The sequence below is a fragment of the Magnolia sinica genome, chromosome 4 (genome assembly GCF_029962835.1).
Source record: "Magnolia sinica isolate HGM2019 chromosome 4, MsV1, whole genome shotgun sequence".
NCBI lineage: Eukaryota > Viridiplantae > Streptophyta > Magnoliopsida > Magnoliales > Magnoliaceae > Magnolia > Magnolia sinica.
This window is the reverse complement of record NC_080576.1, coordinates 12,180,634-12,199,763: the sequence shown is the minus strand read 5'-3', so window position 1 is coordinate 12,199,763 and position 19,130 is coordinate 12,180,634. Positions and strand designations below refer to the sequence as shown.

The following is a 19,130-nucleotide window of genomic DNA, read 5'->3' as shown; positions in this document are numbered from 1 at the left end:
TGTAAAAAATCAGAATTTTTTTTCCAGATTGGGTGATCCTAAACCCCTTGATGGTTGACTTGTAGAAAGTTGACAGAAATTTGCAACAATTCACATTTAGTGGAAAACAAGCAAAAGATTGAAAGAGAGGGATCTTTAATCTGGGATATGATTTTGGGTGTCTGCAAATTGTGAAAACTAGAATAGTCCATTCAAACATTGAAAATTCCAAAATTTGATTTTATAAGATCTTATTCTCGTCTAGATGAAATCTGATTTCTAAGAATCAAAATGGATGGTTGCGGTTAGACCTACAATCATGTTCCTTGAGTTGTGTAAATTTGATGAAGATGGTCTCTCCTCTATCCATCTCCAATAAAGGGGAGGCCACTGAGTCTTCTTCTAATCACACTCTTAACAGTTGTGATTGGAGTAAAGAGAGTTGCTCAATTAGGCAGACCACACAAATAGAAGGAGAGGAGATGAATTTCTCATATTTTTTTTTTCTTTTCTGCTGTCGTTTCCTCTCTTGGCTTTAGATGTCTAAGTAGGGTTGCATATGTGACCCTTATGACCCACCCCTGTTGGGGACAGGATCATAAATAGGAGGCTCCTAGGGTATCTCTTGGAGAACCACTTTCAGTTCTCATTCCTACAAATGTATTTGTAGGATATGCCATACATTAGCAAATGTCTGTTAACCTATCTATTACATGCACCCAACATTTCCACTATGAGTAGTGTCTACTCTTGGCTCAAAATCCCATGTGAGAACAATAGGTGGACAGCTAAAAGCTTACCATTGAATTTCCATAAAGATAAAAATACTTAAATGGTGAAATAAAAATATCCAACAATTAAAAAAAATGATGGAGAAACCTTGTGAAAACAATTTGAGGTGCCAGGAAACTTTAAAAGGCTTGATGGAGGTTTTAATTTATAAGGTGTATCTAGAAAGTCTTGGGAAAACTAGTGGATCTCATGTTAGTGTATATGAGGCTTTCATGGAATCCTAATGTAGGTGGTACACATTCCCATCCATGTGTCAGCTGCTAAGTGACTTAAGAATTAGTTAAAACCAGTGCGTGATCAAGTTAATTACATCCAAGGATAATGGACCTCATGGTTAGGAGACATGATCCAATCCTCCAATGGGAATATTCAATCGAGCCTATCACTAGTACTCATGAACAAAGTGAACATCTACAGTCCTTTGTGATGAAGGGCTTATGCAATAAGATGCTTGATAGTGCATGTGTGCGCAATCCGATCCATCCATCAGGTGGGCCCAACCATGTAAATGCCCTTGTTTGTCTCAAATTCAACTCATAACCTAGATCCAAAGAAACAATGGGCACCTGAACCCAATCAGATCCGGGTGCATGTCTTCGAGAACCAGACTCGAACTTGGGACTTGAAGCTGGTTACCCAATCCAAATTACTAACAGTTTTGTATTTTTAATTGGTGAAGCCAGTAACCTTGTTGACTTGGACAGTGGCAGAAGATTGCTAGTGGCCTTGTATTATTGTATCTAGTGCTAACACTTGTTCCCTAACCTGATATTCTAGCAAATATCCTAATCATGCTAAGCATACTTCTTGAAATTGGATCTACTTGTTGATGTTAGAAATGTAACAGAAGCAAGTTACATAGGAACCATGAGAAAGAAAAAGTTATTTGTATGATGCAAAACCATAACAGAATTCACAATTGCAATAGACTGAATTTTCTATCTCTATTGATAACACCACCAGAATCTACTTCTGGCAGCTTCTCTTACGTCAAAAGCCTTGGTTTCAGGTAACTTAGTGTCTTTTTCTAAAACTATATCATTCATCGCTTAGTGAACAATTGCAATAGACTGAATATTTCATACTTATGTGATAAGGGGACAAGCAAATCAAACATGATGCGAGGTGTCTTTAATGGAGGTTACCCAAACCTACTGTCTTGGCTCTATGATCAGATTGAGAAGCAAATATTTATCCAATTTGACATGTTGGTTTGGCTGCTACTCTCAAATTTAAGCAAATTATTCTGAGCATTTAGGTATATTGTTGGAATGGCATTACTTTCCAGTAGCTGGTAGAGATGGAGTTACATTTTCCGCACTCGCCTTTTTTTATTTCAAAATTCTCATAGCCCATAATGTTGAGCTTGCCAGATCCCACTGGTGGCGACTTAGAAAAAAGAAAGAAAGAAAGAAACAAAGAAAAGGATCAGTCTGATTTTTATATCATGTTTCAGTTTTGGTGGTGAGTGGGTGATGTTGCTAAGCTTGGCATCTTGATAGTATCTCTACTATAATCTATATACTATCAAAACGTACTGTGATAGCATTTTCTGTAGTTCTAGACGAAGGCTAGTTCATTTATTTTCTTGTGCTTGAGACCCAAATCAATATCATTTTGTGCATGTAAAAGAAAAAAAGGTTTGTTTTATCTGTTTTTTTTATTTTTTATTTTTTATTTTTTATTTTTTATTTTTTTGTAAAATTTACTTTTGTATTTTTAATTGGTGAAGCCAGTAACCTTGTTGACTTGGATAGTGGCAGAAGATTGCTAGTGGCCTTGTATTATTGTATCTAGTGTTAACACTTGTTCCCTAACCTGAGATTCTAGCAAATATCCTAATCATGCTAAGCATACTTCTTGAAATTGGATCTACTTGTTGATGTCAGAAATGTAACAGAAGCAAGTTACATAGGAACCATGAGAAAGAAAAAGTTCTCTATGATAAAGCAGTGGATCACACTTCGTTGTGTGATAGAACAAGAAGATAGATGGTTTGGATGATAAAACACATGCTTCTGGGTGGCTGACCTAGAAAGTGTTCACTTCACCTATAGCTACGGTTATAATCCGTAGCAATTAATAACGTAGCCATCGGTTTCTAAGATTAGTTACATTTGCAGCTAAAACTAGAACTAGCGCTACGGCTATACTATCAATAACTATGGCCAAAATCCGTAGCTATTGCCAATGTTAAAAATTAATACAATAGTAGTGCTTTTACCATTGCTAGTACATGACCTGATAGACCATACCCAACACCAGAGAGACAAAGGACCCTAGGGATCTGTATAAATATGCGGTCAGACATGTTCACTGTGGAAACATAACAGTGACATATCTATACAATAACAAGATAACATTTATTGTAATATATTTCCTTTAAGATCCATAAAAGCAGGATCTAAAAAGATGAAAGCTAAAACAAGGCTATGACAGTGGAGATCACTGACTCCTTTTCTAATAAAATTCAGATTGATCAAAGAAAATAAAAATGGGACTCATTTCTTCTTATGCTGCTGAATTCGCTTTTCAAGGGCAAAATGCTTCTAAAAATGGGTTGAGGTTAAGTTCGCCTTCAACTAGTTGTAGATAAAGTACAAATTCCAGCAAGCAACTTGAACCACTCTGGGGGCCATTTTCTTGATCTTGTTCATAGCAGGGAATTGCTTCATGCGACTTAGAACTGCAGAATCAAGAGGCTTATCAGGAGCTATACCATCAACCTGAACCCATGGATGGCCTGCAAGAAAACCAACTATACATTAAGCACAGGCAGAAAAAAGAAAAGGACCATCCGGTTTACTAGGAAGGAAAATTTTACAAATAATGTTTAGTTCATACTTGTATCAAATATACTATTCTAGAAGACAATATAAGTATTAAAAGCAAATCATATGTAGGGAGTGGGTTCCTTTGCCTCTAAGCACCTTCACTTATTTATCATCCACATGGTAGTATGCAAAGATCATCAATGAGATCAAGATTGTACATTCAGCAGGTCCAATAGTGAATGGGCCATAGAACAATCACCCTGAAGAGATAATCCTAACCTCGTAGTCAGTGGCGTCCAAATGATCATTGATTTAGCATATGATGTACCTGTGATTGATTTAGCTTTGTCCTTCAATATTATTCCATTCCGCTCTTTCCATATTCCCCATATGATTGTGTATGGAATTAGGGCCCAAATTCTTTTACCTTTCTCCAAAAATGGACCTGAGGTCCAGCAAGCCATGACCTCTACCAGAGACCACTGTTATCACCCAGCTGATCTTGAACTGCCTAAAGACATGGTCCCATTCACAGTGTAAGAATATGCGATCCACTAATTCCTTTCTTTGTTTGCGCATCATGCATATATTAACCATCACCATCTTTCTTTTCTTCTCTTTTCCCTTTTTCACTTTTTGTAAAAGGTAACAGAAGTAATCAGAAAGAAGAAGGATACAACTTAAGGGATAGGAAATTAAGATCAGGGTGCAAGTAGCCCTCCCATTAATCCCACCATTGTTTGGAGTATCCCTGATATTAGCCATATCTCCAGCTCTGCGATAGCGAAAACACTAGTAGTGATACCAATAACATTGGTAGCATCAGAAACTCTAAATATCAGCGATGTATCACTGAGTATCACCAATGTATCACCAATATTTTCGACTATGCAAATTCCAAGTGTCGCTTGTATTGCCAGTGTATCGCCAATATTTCCGACTATCTAAATTCCATGTGTCGCTTGTATTTCCAAAGTATCAGTGATATTTCGATAATATCACCAAAAAATCTGTTTATTAAAAAAAATCTATTTCAAAAATTTTTATGGGTGCATGATGGCAATGTTTTAAATATCAACGATATTGGTAGATATATCTTATATCTCACCTGTGCGATACGAAACGCATAGGTAGTGCCGATATATCCCACACGTTCGATACAGTGAGCATTTTCAATTTTCAATCCCTTTTTTGTTGAAATTGTGTTAAATCACTGTCAAATGGTTACAAATCCATTGGCTCTTCATGTTTTGCATGAAAAATCAAGGAGCTGGAGCTTTGATTTCGATATCCATTGGTTCTTCATGTTTTTTTCAAAATTTTCCTTCACAAAGCATTAAATTCATACTTGTATCAAATATACTATTCTAGAAGACAATATAAGTATTAAAAGCAAATCATATGTAGGGAGTGGGTTCCTTTGCCTCTAAGCACCTTCACTTATTTATCATCCACATGGTAGTATGCAAAGATCATCAATGAGATCAAGATTGTACATTCAGCAGGTCCAATAGTGAATGGGCCATAGAACAATCACCCTGAAGAGATAATCCTAACCTCGTAGTCAGTGGCGTCCAAATGATCATTGGAAGACACAACTGTACTGTACAAAAGGATAAAAATAAACAAACAAAAAGGCCTGGGTTCAATGATCAAACATCAGACAGTTCCGATTCTCCAATCAATGAAAATTTCGCTTCGAGTTCAATCAATGGTGAGGCCCCATGGGATGCCTGCCTCACCAGACCTTTTCAATGCTACTAGCTGCATCTTACAAACCCATGAGAGGTTTCCCATACATCACTACCACCACCACCATCATCCACACCATTCATATCAAATGAAAGATGGAGCTTACATGCTTGGAGGGGAGACTAGCTGTAGCTCTTTTGATAGGAGCTGCAGCCAGATCAGCTACAGCAAGGAGAATGGTCTACAATATGGTGGAGGTGAACAGATTGGGGGTGAATGACAACTATTTCTACGGTGGGTTGGATGAAACCCAGAAGATATATATTCAATGGCTTCAATGGGCCGTGGGGAGAAGTTCCATTAGAGTATGGTTATGATGAGATTAAGGAGGTGATTAGCACTATTCCATGCAGTAATGATGCAAGTGCAGTGATGTTGGAGGGTACAATCTCGAAATTTCATCAATGGGTCATGCTGTGAGCTTGAAACTTAATTTGGCAAGAACATTCCACAGGACCATCACCAGGTTCATATGGCCAAACAAATTTCCTTTGTTCCCCCACTCTTTTAATTCTACTTTTCTAACTGAACCCAATGACAGAATAAAAAAATGCAAGAAAACAAGGAACCAATGGAATAAATTTCCTATTGATACTGGATACACTACAAGCAAATTTTTTGTCATAATTTTAAGTATGAATACTTTTTTTCAGTAACTAGAAAAACAAGGCCATCAAAAAGAAATCTGAAAAAAAATAAAAAAAAAAAAAAAGTAGGCTGAATCTAGCAGTGCCAACTAATTCAATTGCATTAATTACTCAGTGAAGTGGAAACAACCAAACTAATTCAATTGGGTGAGCGTTTGCAATTCCACTTGGTTTCATAAAGGAAGTTCCAAATGCATCCTTATGAAATCAGTGTGCTTAATCGAATTGATAGAAATCTGAACTAAGCCAATTACTTAGAAAAAGGTCGTTTATTGATTGGATGAGTGTTTATCAGTTGTGTATCTAAATGCAGTCTCAGTAGAATCAGTGTTCTAAACTAAATTGATAGTGAACTAAACTCAGAAATTTAGTTACAATTCTATTGTTTATTGATTGTGTTTGTAATTCAAATCACTTGCATATCCAAAGTTCCAAACACAGCCTTAGAGAATCAGTGCACTGAATTGAATCAACACTGAACTAAACTCAGCAAATTTCATAGTATGAGCAAAAGGTTAAACAGAGATGTCGACAGCCAAACAATATATACAATTACTGATCAATTCCTTAACATAAATATCACATATAAAACTTGTTTGATTACTTGTAATAAGCATAACAGTTAGACTGCAGATCTGTTTTACATACATTGGCTTTCTAATTGAATACATGGATAAAGCTACAAACAGCTAGTGAAGTGATCATTCTAGCTGATGAACTCACAAGCGATGAATGATAGCTTTTTCTACGATGCAAGTGCAATGATGTTGGAGGGAACAAAGCCCAAGGGAGGGATATGTACAACTGACTGTAAAATCATAAATTGGATTGTTCCGGTCTATGAAAGACAAGGGAAAGCACAAAATCTTGCAATCATACCAAGTCAATTAATATTTCTCACTTATTTACTTCTATGTATGTTATTAAAAAAAAGAAAATGTTATTCAAAATTTCAACGACCTTAAAACACCGATCAACAATAGTTGAATGTTTCACTGTCCTTGAAACATGCACGCAAATATTTTATAATAAGAATATGAAAATCGAAAAAAAAAAATGCACGTCATTGCCATGAAAATGAAATCAATCCACATCGTCGACATTAAGAGTAGTGGATGCTTCAATCTTCCGTGATCTATAATAGGTATCTTCTTAGTAAACAATTTCAAGTTATTCCTACATACAAAATGACCAGAAAAATTTTCAGTTACACATCCATTGAAACTTAACTATATGCATGAAAAGGAAAAGAACCAAAAAAATGTAGTTATCAAAAGGAAAAGAACATATATTTAAGTTATTGTTTTAATAAAAGGGTTAGAATTCGTACATGTAGCCGATGGCGCAAGCTTGTAGACATTTAAGACACTATGCCTTTGGTACCGATCAATCTAATCATGTGAGATTATATAAGTACATGAAAATCGAAAGTATATATTAAGCATTCATTAATAAATGCCTTGATAGTTATTTTTTAATTACCTTGATTTAACATCCTACCACGACCCTGTACTATATTTTTTCCTCTTGGCCTACCAACTGCTTTTCCCTTTCCTCTTTCAACGTTACTGCCATAACTGTGGAGATAATGAATGTAGTTTAAAATAATGCAATGTATGTAAGAAATCAAATAAAAATACAAGAAAAAAATATATACCTGGCTTCTTCAGATGCATTATCAAGTTGGTTATATATAGGACAATTTCGTTTATCATGCCCAATAACCCATTTGTTACACCTACGACATAACTTACTATTCTCCTCCCTGCCAGATTTAAATCTTTTACTCATTCGGCCTTTAGTACTAACAACCATCGGATCAAGTACTACGTAAGAGTTCTTAGAATGTGCATTGAACAATAGATTGCTTTCACCACCCTCAACATTCTTGTCAATACTGGTTTCTTCTTCGACTCCACATTTTTTACGAACATTTGCAATCAAATCTTCTAAAGCTGATAACACAGGTTCCATTATTTCTGGAGTCCTCGTTCCTTCATTTATTAAATAGTTCATCATACGAGACATTTTATTGCGCCCCAAGATGGTTGACTCATCAATGTTTGAAGACAGAGGAGTTGAGTCACTTTTATTTTTTTCTTTCGCATTTCGTGTCCACCTTTTAAGTATATAATGAAAAGGCATTTTTATGATGGATTCTTCCTTAAACACAACTAATAAATGCCTGCAAACAATCCCACGAAATTCGAAGCTCTGACAAGTACAAGAACCGAACCGTTCATCATGGTTCCAAATAATTGTATACATTTTATCATTCCTTCTATAGTCGAATATATTATATTTACTTAATGGTCCTTCCCTTGCTACCAACTTATTAACAAGTAAAGCACTTGCCTTCACCTCTACTTGAAAGTCATAAAATACTTCTCTTGTATAAATTTTTGCCATCTCTATTTCAATATCAATTGAGGTTATTGCTACAGGTATACTATATAAAGTGTCATAATCCGATTTCAACTCATTATGCCGACGTTTTTGTAAAGCGCGATCATATCCTTCTGCAAATTCTAATAACGTTGACTTATGACTTACAAAATAATCAAAGAAGGCATTCATACCTTCACTCCGTTGTGTCGTTGACATCCCTGCATAAAATGTTTTCTTGACATAAGCTGGAATCCACATTTTACGTATCGTGTACAAATCTTGTAACCATTTATTTTCTTCAAGATTATAATCTACAATCATTTTCGACCATAATGTATCAAATTCGGCTTCCTCATCGCACATATATACACAATTTCTCCAATCAGTGTTGAATGATGGGTTCTCATTAATTACTTTACCTAACTTCTCTGGAAGCTTCTGAACAATGTGCCACATGCACAACCTATGCTTGGTATTCGAAAATACACTTGCAATTGCAGCAGCAATTGCTGGATCCTGATCTGTGATTATGGCCTTTGGAAGCTTCCCACCCATAGCTTGTAACCATTATTGAAATAACCATTCGAAATCTTCAATGGTTTCACCAAACAGAAGCCCGGCACCAAACAAGATCGATTGCTTATGGTGGTTGACTCCGACAAATGGACCAAAAGGCATATCAAATTCATTTGTCTTGTATGTTGTGTCAAAACATACAACGTCACCAAAAGCTTTATAGTCTATTTTTGAAATATTATCTGCCCAAAAACAAGATGTCAATCTACATTCATTGTCAATTTGGATTGCATAAGTAAAATTATCATCATTCCTCTGTTTATTTTGAAAGTAAAGAAGCAACTCTTGAGCACTTTTGCCATGTTTGTCACGCCTTTAAATTTTTAGAGCATTTCTTGCATCTTCATCAATAAAACCCATTTTCTCAGGTCCTCCAGCTTCATTTGTAAAAAAATTTAACACTTTAGCTACGCCAATACCTGCTTTTCTCATGTTATCCATGACAACCTTATGAGAATCTGTAAAATGTCGATGTGATCGTAAATAATGAACCTTACTTGGACTCATTAAATTGTGACTATGTGCTTCCACAAATGTCTTAACTTCCCATCTATCTGATCCATTCTTGTGAACTACAATCTTTGCCTTGCAATCACATCTTGTCATGGCTCTTGGTCTCTTTTTATGATCTGTTGCTTCTATATGCTTGCGATGTCGATACCCTTCCTTAGAACATATAAAACTTTGCATAATTGTTTTACCTGTTTTCATACTATTCCGCGTTGAACCTTTTCGTATACTAAATCCACACCATCTAGCATATTCATTGTAGAAATCATAAGCAACATTTTCAGAAATGAACACCATACCAACTATTGGTTTCACTTCCTTAGGTGCTTCTGGAATGAAATCATATGGATGTGAGATTGTTTCTTCATTATGATTTGTCTGGTGTTCATTATGATTTGTCTGGTGTTCATTATGATTTGTCTGGCGTCCATTATGATTCTCTACACCTGCATTAGGTTGTGACTCCATTTCCCCAACTACAAGTTCAAAGTAAACATAAATTCGGTTAATCAAAAGCTACGAAATAAATGTAAGGGCACAAAAATTACTATTTATAAATGAAGAAGAAAAAATATATTAAAAAAAAAAAAAACAATAACAACCCTTAGCTTAATCTAGTGAATCATATTGGCATATTCTACAAAAGTATTAAATTACTCTCTTCTATATAATTTTAGGAATTGAAATCAATGAGCATGCAAAAAAAATTTATTTAATTGTAGAAACATAATGATGAAGTAACCCTTGAATCAGCCCAATTAATCACTAATCAGGAGAAAGCAATAACTATTCTGTTTTCAAAACATAAGACTAGTGGAAACATGAGAGAGAGAGAGAGAGAGAGAGAGAGAGAGAGAGAGAGAGAGAGAGAGAGAGAGAGATGCCACTGACATATAAAACTTCCTTAGAACATATAAAACTTCCTTAGGCATGTGGCTCTTGGCCTCTTTTTATGATCTAAAAAAAAAAAAAAAAGCAATCAAGCAGGCAACCCAAATGCTAGATTGTCACATGTTGGGCTAAACTTCATTCATACCTCAAGCAGCCAACCCAAATGCCAGGTTGCCACATGTGGGGCTAGCAAACCTCTATCTTAACAATTTGGCTGTATGAGCCAAATTGTCATTGGGAGCATAATACACTTGTTGTTTGGGCAGCATGGAAAACAGAACCTGCATTAAATGGGCATTTGCTCTTCTTCTTTCTTTTCATTTTTTTAATTCTTCCACCCAGAATCACAAGTCAGATGAGAACTGTTTTGTAGCACATCTCATCACCCTTGGGAACTATGGTCACCCAAATAGATTCCACATGCCTCTCATTCAAGCATTTAAAAAAAAGAAAAAAGAAAAAGAAAAAACAGAGAGAGAGAGAGAGAAGGTAGTGGGGCATTTGATCCTATGGCAGAATATGACAGTTGATATGCAGATGCTCAAATTGTACAGGTGACATACATTAACTCAAATTAAACTGACTAAATTATCGAACCCACTGTCCCATAGTCAGTCCCAAATTCAGGTTGGTTGAATAACCTAACCTCTGATTCGTGGCCACTTGTTAGTTTAAACATCCAATAATTGTGTGATCATCAAATAACCAGAATAAGATTTTGAGCCTTCAATTTTGAGATTTGAGGGCAAGTGGCCTGATTTAGGAAAATTTTGGGAATTTTCAAATTTTCCAAAATTTCTACCAAATTACTTGCAATCTTACTCTCCAAACATGAATTGAAACATGGATGAGGCCTAATCTATTGATTTATGATGTTTTTGTGAAATTTCAGGAAAAAATTTATATATATACATTCTTCAGGATTGCAAATTCTTCATGATTGCTAATTGATGGTTATGAGAAAACATGCAGCCACTCCACATTCAGAAAAAAAAAAAAAAAAAAAAAAACCTGCATACAAATTATTCTTGTTGATGTTAATGGAACTTGGAACCCCGGCCCATGGCTGTGGAGAGTTCCGTTTGTCACAAAAGCTTGACCGCATTATTGCGGAATCACCAAAACATGTGTATTTTCATTGTCCAAACACTAGAAATATATCAAACACATGATCCAGAGCATCTCAATCTGGAGAAAAAAAAAAAAAACCAAAATACCCTTACCTGTAAGGCTCAATCCGAGGCTGCACAGCGTGGTGGTAGGGGTCTTACCTATAATCTGAGGCTGCACGGCGTGGTGGTAGGGAATGAGGGAGAGAGAGGTGGAGGCGGTCGCGGCTGGCGGTACCGATTGAGGGAGAGGAGGGAGAGAGAGGTGGAGGCGGCCGAGGCTGGTGGTACCGAGAGAGAGAGAGAGAGAGAGAGAGAGAGAGAGAGAGAGAGATTGGATGTTTAAACTAACAAGTGGCCACGAATCAGAGGTGGAGGCGAACGTTGCTGGTGGTGGGGATCGTCGGAGAGAGAGGGCTGCACGCAGACGTCGCTCATGGCAGGGATTGAGGGAGAGATGGGGCTGGTATTGAGGGCGACAGAGAGAAGGTTGCAGGGGTTGGGATTCAATGTAACCGGAACGACCGGTCTCTCACGGGGAAATTCCGCCTTGACGCCCACCGTTGATTTCAAACTTCTCCATCCGACGGCTAGCAAGTTGACAGCGCTCGACCTTACGGAGTGCTATGGTAAGGTCGAGCGTATAGTACCTTTTCCCTATATATATATATATATATATATATATATATATATATATATATATTAATGTCTTCAATGAAGAGTTTTTGGTGCCTAAATGATCTTCATGTGAGGATTTTGAACTCAACAGAAGTATCCAGCCCTCTGCTTTATGACAATGAACCTTATTTACCAGAAGGGGAAAGGGAGTAGCAACTTAAACAATATCAAAAGTAGAAGATTCATGTAACTCTATACTATACAACTATAGAAGGAAAGAAAGAAAAGATGTAAATAGAACAAAAAAATAAAAAAAATAAAAAAATCACTGAAATAATGATACAATTATGATTTGGACAACATTGCTTAATAAGATCATTTACAAAACAGAGGTTTGCTATTGCTAAACATCCTTACATTACTAACAATAGAAAAAACTTTGCTAAACCCATATGTCCATATATGGCAGTTTCTCTACGTGCCAACACATCGCCAAATGTCACATATGTCTGAGATCCAAGCTGTCCATCAGCTCAACCCACATTGTCAAGGTACTGGCCAGATAGCTATACCGGTCCACTCATCAGATGGGCAACAGTGCACAAAAGAAAAGTACCACTAACAAATTTTGGCCTTACAGCTGTACATACAAGGTTAAGAAGAAAATAGGATTTGCACTAGAACCTTATATGATTTTTATGGGTGTTTGTGTGAAGAGAATACAATATGTTGGGATTCCGGAGATAAGGTGCCCAATACAAATTGTACTGGATAATGGTCTGACAAATTGTTCATTTTGTTACAGCACAACTAGGAGATAGGCCTTGCATTGGCTAATTTTGATGTCAGCCCAATGGGTCTCACTGCAGACTAAACATGGAGTAAAAAAAAAAAAACCTCAAGATTGAACATCGTACCCATCCAATTATTGGTTTTTCTCAGTTCAATGCAGGCTGTTGCTGTATTATTTACTGTCTGGTTAAAAGCCATGAAGGGTTAATGTCACCTTGGAGGTGTTTGGAGCAGTCCATTTTTGTTAGGCTTCACGACACCAAGACACTTTGGATGTTTGAATCTTGGCTCCACCTTTGTAGACTCTTCTAAGGCCCTTGGATCATATAGTTCTCATTTGATATTTTTCTTAAAAAACTGACTTTGCTACTTGGTGCAACCAAAATTTTATGTAATGCCATTATGAAATGCAAAACCAATTATTTCTTGTTGATCAGAGTGGCTTGCTTACCCATGCTTGTCAAAATAAGAAAATCTAAGATGATGTTTTGGCACGACTCGTACACGAGGGAGTGCCATCAGTCTGTTTGGGCGCCAGTAGTGTTGCCTACAACAGAACTAGTTTCAAGTGGCAAAAAGGAATATATTTAAAATGGAACAGTTTGTCTTCAAGCAATATGTTGTATAAAGCAGCGTTCAGAGTTCTACTTATAAAGTCCTAATAATGTCTAGTGATCACAGAGAAAACAATTCCCATCTGCCCACATTTGATGGAAAACTAGAGGAGCAGAGGTGATGGTTTTAGTTTTCTAGTCCTAATAATGTCTAGTGATCACAGAGGAAACAATTCCCATCTTTTTTTGAAGTACAGGCATTTGATGGAAAACTAGAGGAGCAGAGGTGATGCATTTTGAAGTACATGGAATTTCAGAGTTCTACTTATAAAGTCCTAATAATGTCTAGTGATCGTTATCCTGCGCCTGATTTTAGTTAGCGCCGGAAAACTAGCACCCTAGAGCGTCGGCTCTACCTGCTTTTGTTGTAGTATGAGAAGGTATGAAGAGGCTAATTGCTTGATTTGATGTTTTTGTTATTACAATATAATGAACTTATAGGGAAAGGAAAAGATCTAAATCTCTAATCAAATTCTAATTATATTTAAAAGAATAAATCAAATATGACAAATAAAGAAAAAAAAATACAACATACAAGCTATAATTTCTATAATTTCTAATACTCCTTAAGTTAGTGTGTGGAGGTCCGTAACATGCAACTTGCCAAGCAGAAGATAAAAATGAACATAACCAAAAGTTTCAGGGAAGATATCCTCAAGTCGGCGATTGGTGGGCAATGTGAAAAGTAGCTTGATTGTCGTAATGAAGGCGCATGGGCTGAGGATGTTGAATGGCGGAGCTTCGAGCTCCAATCTTTGGCATGTGTAAGTGTGTTAGGTTTACAAACCCACTCTCTTCTAATGTGTGGTTGCAACCACCATGAAACAGAAAAATGAAAAATGAAAGAGAGGAAAAAAGTTGTTTTATTGCTGAACTTGGAATGAATAAAACGATTACAAGGATGCCTTTTTATAGGCTTTCACCTCATGTGAAATGACTGAAAATACCCCTCTCTAGATGGTTCCTTGGGGCAGCTAAACATAGAAAAAATCTAAGAAATAAATCTGTTGCAATCTTCACATGGTCTTGACACGGTTTTGGATTTGCAAGAATCCAAGGTTTCCAACACTCTCCTTCAAACCAAAAAACCAGCTTCATTTTGAGCATTGATTTAAGTCTCTTGAATGTGTCAGTCGGCAATGCTTTGGTGAAGATGTCTGCCACTTGTTCAGTGGTGTGACAGTATTTCAACTTTACTAATTTTTGCTTTACTTGATCTCCGAGGAAGTGATATCTTGTGTCAATGAGCTTGCTCCTATGCTGTACTGGATGTTTGGCAAGCTCGATTGCCAACTTGTTGTCCACGTATATAACAGTGAATTCCTCCTGTGGATGCTTCAGCTCCTTTAGCAGATTCCTTAGCTAGATCGCCTCACATATAGTGGATGAAGTTGCTACGTACTCAGCTTCACATGTGTGGACAGGGCGACCACACTCCGCTTCTTTGAATTCCATGTGAATGCCGTTGACCCAAGATAGAAAACATAGCCCGTGGTGCCTTTTCTTTCATCTTGGTCACCACCCCAATCACTATCAGAGTATCCATACAACATCGCCTCATCATCGTACGGATAAAAGAAACTGAATTCAATAGTCATTTTGATATACCTCAGTACTCATTTTACAGCTAGCTAGTGTGACTCTTTTGGCGTTTCCATACACCGGCTTAGAAGCCCGACACTGTAGACTATATCCAGCCTAGTGATTGTGAGGTACCTTAAGCTTTCGATTAGGCTCTTAAATAGGGTTGAGTCGACTTTTCTTCCTTCTCCATCTTTTGTGAGATTCAGGCTTGTTGTAATAGGTGTATTTACGGCTTTACAGTCGACCATCTGAAACTTCTAAGAAGTTCCTTTGTGTACTTCTTTTAGGATATATAAATGCCGCTAACTTGTTGCTTCACTTCGATGCCCAAAAAGAATGACATCAAGCTTCCATCAGTCATCTCGAACTCTCTGAACATAACCTGCTTGAATTCTTCAAACATCACTTAGCTGTTTCTAGTAAACAACAAATCTTCAATGTATAAGCAGGCTATGAGCATATCGCCATGAGTATTCTTTTTTTTATGTAAACCGCATGCTCATTTGGACATTTGGTAAAGCCAATCTCTTGAAGATAGCTGGTGATACGTGCATTCCACGCTCGTGGGGCTTGCTTCAACCCATACAGAGTTTTCTTCAGCTGATACACCTTATGTTCCTTCCCTTGTATGACAAAACCTTCAGGCTGGTTAACATAGACTTCTTCCTCGAGCACTCCATTTAAAAATGGAGATTTTACGTTTGGTTGTTAAATCGTCCAACTGTGATGTGCTACAAGGGAGATGATCATCCTCATAGTGTCAAGGCGAGCAATGGGGGCAAACATTTCTTCATAGTCTACCCCGTATTTTTGTTTGTAGCCTTTTGCTACGAGCCTTGCCTTATACCTTTGATCTTACCATTGCCATTCTGCTTGATTTTATACACCCATTTGAGACTAATGGTCTTCTGGCATTTAGGAAGTGATGTCAGCTCTCACGTGTGATTCTTCTCGATGGCATGGATTTCCTCTTCCATAGTTGTTTTCCAGCATTCTTCATTCATGGCCTCTTTGAACGTAAGAGGCTCATGATCCGCATATAGGCAGAACAAATTTACCTCCTTAGTTTTGGTGTAGATCTCATTGAGGCTTCTTATTTTGATAGGAGGCAAATGTGAATGAGAGCTAGATGAAGATGCGTTGGCTGAATTTTGATTTGATGGGATTCTTCTAGGAGAGTTGAAACATACTACTGGACTTATGCGTGCAGACGATTCAGTCGAAGGTATTGTGGGTGTCTGCTCTTGATTCTCATGTCTCTCTTCTTTGTATTCTTCAACCTCGACCTGCTTTTCTTTGGCTGAATTTTTCTCGTTCCATTTTTAAGCTTTTTCCTCACAAAACACCATATCTTTACTCACCACTAGCTTATTGGTTAGTGGGTTGTAGAGCTTGTATGCCTTTGACTCCTTGCTGTAGCCAATGAAGATAAACTTCTCGCTACGATTATCGAGCTTTTTCCTTCTTGATTCTTAAACTTAAGCATAGGTAGCACACCCGAAGATTTTAAGGTATGCTATGCTTGGCTTATAACTGCTCCATGCCTCTTGTGATGTCATAAATCTGACGCTTTTAGTGGGACACTGATTGAGCAGATATACAGTACATGCAATTGCCTCTCCCCAGAAGCTTTTCAGTAGGCCTTTCTCTTTCAACATGGTCTTTGTCATGTTGAAGATGGTGCGGTTTTTCCATTTCGTAATTCCATTCTACTGTGGCGTGTAGGCTGCAGTGTGCTGTTGCTTGATTCCTTTTTCCTTACAATAATCTCAAAATGCATTTGAGGTTTACTCCCCACCTTTGTCAGATCTTAGGACCTTGATTTTATGACCACTTTCATTTTCAACTCGAGCTTTGAAACTTTTAAAGACAGTAAAAGTGACAGACTTTTCTTTAATACAGTACACCCACAATTTTCTACTGAAATCATCGATGAAGGTAATAAAATATTTATTACCTCCAAGAGAGGGTGGATCCAATGGTCCATAAATGTCAGTGTGAACTAGTTGTAGTGGCTCCTTTGCTCTTTGGGACACTCCACTTGGAAATGAGTTCCTTTGTTGCTTACTAAGTGTGCACGCCTCATACACATGTTTTGGAGCTTCAATAACAGGCAAACCATGCACCATGCTTGATGAGGACAAGAGTTTAAGGGCATTAAAATTTAAATGGCCAAACCGAAGATGCCACTTCCATGAATCATTATTTGTGCTTCCATAAAAATATTTCTTGAGCCTTGTGTTTATATGGAGCGGAAACATTCTGTTATTCGCCATTTGGACTTACGCCACAAGTCTCCTGCGTGTATCTTTCAATGACATAACTGAGTTTTCCATGTGTAATATATACCCTTTTTCGAGGAGTTGTCCGAGACTAAGTATGTTGCTTTTCATGTTGGGTATATAATACACATTAGAGATTAATTGTGGGTCACCATTTTTCTGGTAAATTTTAATTTTATTTTTACCTCTTATTAGAGTTTTTGATGAGTCTCTAAATGTTACATCGCCATGAACTCCTTATGTGAGTTCCACAAAGAGTTTCTTGTCGGCGCACATGTGATTGCTTGCACATGTGTTAAGATACCATACATCCTGCTGATCACTGCCTTTCTCTTGTGCAATGAGAAGTGTGGAGCTTTCTTGTTCATGCTTGATGCTTTGGCATAGTTGGATCACTCGTTTTGATTCACCGGCTTGCTCCAACAATCAGATGCATAGTGGCCAAGCTTTTTGCAATTGTAGCACTGGATGTTCTTTGTACTTCCTCGTCCACGCATCGATCTGCCTCTACCATTTTCTCTTTCACAGAAATTGGTATTCTTCTGCTGGTTTTGGCCATGGCTTTGTTGGTATCACACGCTTTGCCTCTTGCGCGATGTCCACCACGTTATGAACTTCTACGTCCGCCCTTTTAATCATTCAGAGTCAATCTTGACTCAAAGCTTGTTTCACTGCCATGGAATTGGCATTTTCTGCATTTGTTGCTCATGAACTTGCAATGACCTCATCAGCTCCTCAATGGAGAGTTTTTCAATATCCTTTGATTCTTCGATCGCCACAACCACATGGTCAAACTTGGTTGTGAGGGATTGAAGTATCTTTTCAATAACCCGGATATCTTCAATCTTCTCACCATTTATTTTTTAGGTTATTGACAATTACAAGTAACCGCGAAAAATAATTGGCAATATTTTCATATTCCTTCATGTGAGTCACTTCAAACTCAGCTCTAAGGATTTGGAGTCGAACCCACATAACACGATCAACACCCTCGCCAGGGATAGGGGTTGCCTCAGCGTCAGCTACAACCTTTTGTTTCCTTGGTCTGTTCTGTCTCATATGATAGGTTTTCGCTAGATCCTTTTTCTCTATGCGGAAGCCCGAAACACTGTAAATGATGTACTGTTTCTTTTTTTTTTTTTTTGCTGAAATGAAATAGTGCCTTTAAAAAAAACACCCTTAAAGATGGTGCTAAGGCTCTCCCATGCTTGCTTACATGATGTCACTTCGGTGATCTGTTTAAAGGTGGAATCATTCAACCCTTGATAGATGAGGAAAAGAGCCTTCTTATCTTTCTTTCTTTGAACCTTGAGATTGACTTTTTGTTCGACAGTGTATGCAGCTTCTTGCTCCGTTGTAGGCTCTTCGTACTCGTCGGTGATGATCTCCCAAAGATCTTGAGATTCGAATAAGGCCTTCATTTGTATGCACCAGTTTTCATAGTTTTCCTTAGACAATTTGGGAATTTGTGGCTAGATTATGCTTGCCATCTTGGTGGTGGTGATGTTGCTATTTCTGAAACTGGTAGGAGGCCAAAAAATGGGGTGAAATTTTTGCTTGTGACTGTTGCACGTTTGGTGTTGTAGCCATTGCTGATGGTGCGGATCAGCACACGTTGTTGCTTCAATTAGATTTTTTACGTTAAAAGGGCCGCCATAGGCTTAGCAGTTTGTTGCTAATATAGGGTGGGCAAAAATGGATGGTTGATTTATGATGGATAGCTAAGGACAGCTTGTGATGCACCAGAAAAATTCAGATAACGTTCAACCTTCTTGCTGATATGATGAGAATGATCCAGAGTCGTTGGATCTAATGACTTTCT

At 37.4% G+C, this 19,130-nt stretch overlaps 1 protein-coding gene across 1 annotated transcript; it reads right to left on the bottom strand.

The window, feature by feature from the left end:
- Positions 1–9,223: 9,223 nt before the first annotated feature.
- LOC131244028 (protein FAR1-RELATED SEQUENCE 5-like) lies at positions 9,224–18,729 on the bottom strand. Its single transcript, XM_058243695.1, has 2 exons — positions 18,525–18,729; positions 9,224–9,894 (listed from the first exon to the last, which is right to left on the bottom strand). The coding sequence occupies exons 1-2, from the start codon at positions 18,727–18,729 to the stop codon at positions 9,224–9,226; spliced, it is 876 nt and encodes a 291-aa protein (XP_058099678.1).
- Between the last annotated feature and the right edge of the window lie 401 nt (positions 18,730–19,130).

What these genes read in the sequence shown, in the direction of transcription:
- LOC131244028 (XM_058243695.1), bottom strand. Translation starts at nt 18,729, where the DNA reads ATGAAGGCCTTATTCGAATCTCAAGATCTTTGGGAGATCATCACCGAC. An exon ending in GATCACCGAAGTGACATCAT is followed by an intron (nt 9,895 to 18,524) that starts GTAAGCAAGCAT and finishes TTGAACTTGTAG; the next exon opens with TTGGGGAAATGGAGTCACAA.